At 44.1% G+C, this 6,187-nt stretch overlaps 1 protein-coding gene across 1 annotated transcript in view; it reads right to left on the bottom strand.

Moving 5' to 3' along the window:
- DOCK11 (dedicator of cytokinesis 11) overlaps nucleotides 1–6,187 on the bottom strand; it is a 147,138-nt gene that overhangs the window by 15,635 nt on the left and 125,316 nt on the right. Inside the window, exons 46-47 of the mRNA XM_077771917.1 lie at nucleotides 2,985–3,026; nucleotides 2,324–2,470 (exon numbers count right to left, since the gene is read on the bottom strand). Of these exons, the coding sequence (XP_077628043.1) occupies nucleotides 2,324–2,470; nucleotides 2,985–3,026 (189 nt within the window). The remainder of the gene's footprint in view (nucleotides 1–2,323; nucleotides 2,471–2,984; nucleotides 3,027–6,187) is intronic.

The raw sequence follows: 6,187 nt of genomic DNA, 5'->3' as shown, positions 1-6,187 counted from the left end.
TATGGAAGATTCTAGTGCACCTCCTCAGGGGTAAGCATGGTTAACGATTTTATACGCATCAGTCCAGAAATTTCCTAAACATGTACAAGTTATTGTGAATATCAATTTTTGCACAAATGTGATCATCCTTTCGATGATATCCCGCACCTCACCTTTTTTCCCCTCAATAATGTATCTTGATAGGTTCAAATCAACACTTATAAATCTACCTAAAATTTTTTAATAGTTTACNTTTTTGAGAGAGAGAGAGAGAGAGAGAGAGAGAGCATGAGCAGGGGAGGGGCAGAGAGAGAGACAGAGACAACAAAATCCAAAGCAGGCTCCAGGATCTGAGCTGTCAACACAGAGCCCAATGCAGGGCTTGAACTCATGAGCTGTGAGATCCTGACCTGAGCCGAAGTCAGACGCCCAACCGACTGAGCCATGCATGCGCCCCCATCTCAATTTTTTAATGCATAGGTTACCACATCCATTATACGGATGATACCATTTCTTGAGCCATACGGACATTTAGATGGCTTCCAGGTTTCTGCTATGTAAACTTTGCAGCAATGACCACCTTTCATCATACAACCTTATGACAGCGTACACCCTACAAGATAAAACCTTAAACGTGAACTTACTGGCTCCAAGGAAACACAGGTTTAAAATACTAGAAAACATCGCCAAACCGCTCTTCGAATGGTCTGCGTCCTTCAAGCAGACTTTGTTTTCTGGCAAGGTCAAAGCGGGTTTGTAAGTTTTACGTTCACACATTAAGAAAGAGAAAAAAGGACCTGTAAGCAACTGCTTATTACATCTGTTGGCTACGGAGAAGGACTCAAATTCTGTGCCTCCGAGTAACGTCAGGAGTGCAGCTCCGTGACGGTGGTTCGCCGCCAGCACTCGCGAGCCGGCTTTGCAGGGGAAGAAAGAACTAGACAACTGTGTGGTGTTCGCTAGCCTGGCTTTCCACTAACTTTCCATTTATAGCACTGGTTAAGTGGCAGCGAGCCTAAGACTATCTGGCTACAATGAGATAAAATCTCCCGTTTTCTTAACTTAATAAAACACCACAAAATAGGGAAACTGATAAGGAGAGGGGTTTTGCCAAATATTAATAAATTCCAAGCCTACTAGCGTAGCAACTGCTGCATGGCTAAGCCATGGGGTCAAGATCAAACTGTCTCCGAGAGAGACAGGTGAGTCTACAAAGTGAAGACATCATTTTCTTTTCTTTCTTTTTTTTCGTTGAGAGAGAGGACATAGTGAGCGAGTGGAAGGGATAGAGAGACAAGGGGCAGGGAGAGAGAGAAACGGGGCTCCCCTGAAGTGGGACTCGAACTCACGAACCGTGAGATCATGAGCTGAGTCAAAGTCAGATGCTTAAGTGGCTGAGCCACCCAGGTGCCTGACATCATTTTCAGGGTGAACCATGGCCGCGAGCTTTTCATTCTGGCAACGCTACCTACTAGCTGCTACGTCGCTTGCATCGGAGTCGCTCAGGAAATTCTGCTGTGGCCTGCAGATCCTGGACCGTGTAGGGCCCTTCCTACCTTAGCAACCAGCTCTCATTCTGGGCACATCTACGGCGACGAAGGACAGTCAGGCATTCCTACTGTGCTTTTCTGAAAGTCCGCCTGGAGGAAAGTGTGTGTCCCTAGGAGAGTCTCTCTTGCTGGAAGCCTTCTCATCCTGGCCTGGCAAAGCCTGCTGGGATGGACGGCCTTTAGGGCAAGGCCCAAGAGATCTCTCCTAAATTTACTTCATTGCAAATGTAACTACCAAACTAAGGATATCTTAGAATAAAACGCCCTAATAGCACTAGTACTATCTCCATTTTATGAAAGAGAAAAAATGAGGCACAGAGAAATTAAGGGACTTCCCTATGGTCAACTAGCCAGCAAATAGTAGTAAGAGGATGGAGATCTGAATCCTTGTCTCTTGGACTCCAAAGCCCCTGTCCTTTCTTCTCTCTTTTTTTTTTTGTAATTAAAATAATGTTTATTTTTGAGAGAGAGCAAGAGAGACAGAATGTGAGCAGGGGTGGGGGCAGAGAGAGAGAGGGAGACACAGAATCCGAAGCAGGCTCCAGGCTTTGGCCTGTCAGCACAGAGCCCGACGCGGGGCTCGAACTCAGGGACCATGAGATCATGACCTGAGCCGAGGTCAGAGGCTTAACCGACTGAGCCACCCAGGCGCCCCTCCTGTCCTCTCTTTCAATATCCGAACAGGCTGTATTTCCAAACTTCTCCTCCACCAGCTGAAAAAGGAAGGAGTCAGGAGCAGTGTACCACACTTGGAATGAACACATCATGATTTCAAAATGCAGGGTCTAGGTTACCTTGTCCGAATCCTGAATTATTTTAACATTCTCTGTGCCAAATTTTTCACCATAAAGTTTAACGAGTCTCAGGGAAATCTCCGAGAGGCCGGTGAGCTTGGGTTCTTTATAGATGTACTCCTTCCCATCTTCTTCTTCAAAAAAAGACTAGGGGAAAATGAAACACACAATCACTTCTGAATAGCCCGAGCCGGCACGGCATTTGAAGACAATGTCGGAAATAACTGGCGCTGATATACTTGAAATACGTTTTAAGTGGCACTGAGAGCCACGTGGCACGCATGGACCCTTTCCCCTTCAAAACAATTAGAATTTTCCAATTCGCAGTCATATGCACATGTATGTGGCCAGAAGTTTTCCACGCTAGTTTTTTTCTCATTCCCTGTCGTCCTTACCTGTTCTGTATTTGAAAGCTCTCAGTACCAGATGTTAAATATATGCCTTGAGACGTTGAACAGAAAACGAAACTGAGGGAAAAATTCAAATCTCCTATGTTGTACTCTGACCTAGTGGATTTAGATATGGAAACTGAANCGGGCTGTTGTGCCTGGCACTCCGTCTACAGAAGGCAAGGAACCAATGCCTGCTGCCGCTGTAATCCAATAATTCAAAGGTGAATGTTTAAAAAGGAAAGCAACTTTACGAACGAAAGTATACTTACTTGGCCATAAAAGGCAACTCTGAAGAAAGTCTCTNCTATTTCCTTTTCAAATTGTTTTTATGGGATCAGCCACACTCCCTGGCCCCTCCATCACAATCAGATGAAATTCCTCAATAACGTCAAGTCTGAGGGTAGAACTTAAAATGGTCAATATCCACACAGACATGTATCTGTGTGTTTCTAAATATCACGCTTCACTTCGTTCACACCTCAATGGTAATACATACTTTAAACATACTGTATTACTGGCTACTATTTTCTTTAGGTCTGAATTAATTGAACTGAAAGAGAAGCCAAACGCTTTGCTTGAGCCTTTCAGGCAGAGACGAGAATTAAAAAGTTGTGCAAAACTTCTGGAGATAAAAATAAATGCAGATAAGGTCAAGCCCAGAGAAAGAGCAGAAGCTGTGTGCAATTTCCCTCTCCACTTTTTGGATGAAGAAGCAGGGTGGAGTGATTAGGAAAGGCTTGATCTGGATGCTAGAGAGATCAGGATGCTTTCATTCTGAGGCACGGACAGAAGCCCCAGAAATACGGCAGATCACCAAGAGAAAAAACAAACAAAATGTGTACATACAAAAATAAGAGCATATGCCTCAGTGAGGACTGCTGTGTACAAGTTTCCAGAAGTTTTCAGAGAACCGATTCATCTGGACACCCAGAGAAAGGGAGCACATTCGTGCCAAGGACATTATTAAGAATGTGAAAGACAACCTATAGAATGGGAGAAAATATTTGCCAGTCCCAGATCTGATACAGGTTTAGTATCAGAAAATATAGTTTAGTATCAGAAAATAGAAAGAGCTCTCACAATTCAACAACAAAAAGGCAACCCAATTTAAAAATGGGCAAAGGTTTTGAACAGACAGGTCTCCAAAGAAGATATACAAATGGCTAACAAGCACATAAAAAGATGTTCAAAGTCACTGGTCGTAAGGAAATACAAATCGAATACCGTAATGTGGTTAACACTTCACATCCGCTACGATGGCTTTAATGAAAAACCCAAAGCAATAGGTGTTGGTCAGAATGTGGAATGTATACATTGCTGGTGGGAAGGGAAAAGGGAAAACTGGTCGGTGGTTACTCAAAAAGTGAAACATGGAATTATCCCATGAGCCAGCAATTCCACTCCTAGGTAAATACCCAAGATAAATGAAAACATAGTTGCCGTACAGAAACTTCTACGGGAATGTTTACAACAGCAACTCTCCGGAACAGCCAAAAGGTGAAAACGACGTCAACGGATACATGGATAAACAAACTGTGGCGTGTCCCTGCGATGGAAAATCATTCAGCCATAAAAAGAAATGACGTTCTGATACATGCTACAGCTTGGATGAACCTCTAAATATTATGCTAAGTGAATGAAGCCAGACACAAAGGTCACATCTCTATGAATCCTTTTTTTTATGACACATCCAGAACACGGAAACCTATAGGGACGGAAAGCAGATCAGTGGTTGGCAGGGGTGGGGTGGGGAGTAACCACTTAGTGGGTAGGACGTATTCTCCTGGGGTGATGAAAATGTTTTGAAACTAGAGAGAGGTGGGTCATTCAGGTGCACTGAATGATACGGAATCGTGCACCCTAAAAATGGTTAATTGCGTATTATGTGAATTTCACCTTGATAAAAACGGGGAGCACAGAGAGGTTGTGCTCAATTTGAGGGAAACCTTCCTTACCTTTATGGCTGCTGTCTCTGGCACTTTTTCGGCTGATCCCATAAAGATGCAGTGAAAAATGACATCGTGTCCGAGAAACAAGGACTACATCTCACGTGGAATGCTAGGGGGTCTACACAGACCTTTACAAGCCCACGAGGGGACAGGAGGCGTGTCCCTATAGAAAACAGCGTTTCCTTTCATGTGTAAAGATCTATTTTTCTTTCTTCCCTATCAGTTGATTACGTCGTACAATGCTCGCTGGGCTTAGCTTCAAGCTAATAAGACAGTGGGTATTCTGGAAATTTTCCAAAGGTCCTTAGGATGTTATGCTTTGATAAAAGGGGCAACTCATGTCTTCTTCCCAGGTTCTAGGCCTTTCTCTCTTGGCTGTACTTTTGGGGTATGTGAGGCATGCCTGAACAACAATCTTAGTGGAGTTCAAGCGATTCAATGAATAACAATGCAGATGATTTTCAGTGGATGGGTTTTCTCTCCGGGGAACTTCTTCAACAATGAAAGGGTACTTGCTATACTTAAGGGTGAATTGCTTTGCTTTAAAAAAAAAAAGGGGGGGGAGGGCTCGAGGGCCGCCTGGGTGGCTCAGTCAGTTGAGCATCAGACTCCTGATTTCAGCTCAGGTCATGGTCTCATGGCGATGGGCTCTGTGCTGGGTGTGGAGCCTGCTTGGGATTCTCTATCTCACTCTGTCACTTTGCCCCTCCCCTATTTGTGTGCGCATGCGCGCACGCTCTCTTCCAAAATAAATAAGCATTTTTTAAAGAAAGGGCTTGAATCCTAAACCACCCCTTCCTAATACAGTTGGGGTAGAAATCACGATACGAACTCAGGGACTGGAATATAAAACATTCCCATTCAGTGCCAGTGGCAACAGGTGTTCAATATACTGCTATTCTTTATGAGTTACCCTTTATCAACAGCTGCATCTGACAGACTAAACTGGGAAAAGGCCTCAAAGTGGGACTATTACGAATGCCTTACTACCTCCCCCACCATGACCTGGCAGCACCTTTGGTCTCCCCATCGAATTGCAAAGAATAGGAAAAGCCTATGTCTCTTCCCAGGACGACATGGAAATTCAATAGCTTTTTTTTTTAGTTTATTTTGAGAGAGAGTCGGGGAGGGGCAGAGAGAGAGAGAGAGAGAGAGAGAGCGNGAGCAGAGAGCATCCCAAGCAGGCTCAGGGCTGTCACCGCAGAGCCCCATGTGGGGCTCAAACTTGTGAGATCACAACCTGAGGTGAACTCAAGAGTCGGATGCTTGACTGAGCCACCCAGGCGCCCAGGAGATTCAACAGCTTTTTTAAATGAAGGTTTGGCCAAGACAACACTGAATTTTTTATGCCCTGAGGGGAAGTAGGTGGGGAGGGGGTTGCTAGATTAAAATGTTTTAAGAACCACTTGGATAATCTAAAATTCAATTTACATTTTGGAGGTTTTACCCTTAATTTCCTTTGGAAAAATTATACGAATGTAAGGTAGGATTCTCATTTTAGGATTTCACAGGATTTGTAATGA

This window comes from Crocuta crocuta, unplaced genomic scaffold (assembly GCF_008692635.1).
Source record: "Crocuta crocuta isolate KB4526 unplaced genomic scaffold, BGI_CrCroc_1.0 scaffold1269, whole genome shotgun sequence".
Lineage (NCBI taxonomy): Eukaryota > Metazoa > Chordata > Mammalia > Carnivora > Hyaenidae > Crocuta > Crocuta crocuta.
The sequence above is the reverse complement of the archived record's forward strand: the minus strand, read 5'-3'. Positions and strand labels throughout refer to the sequence as shown.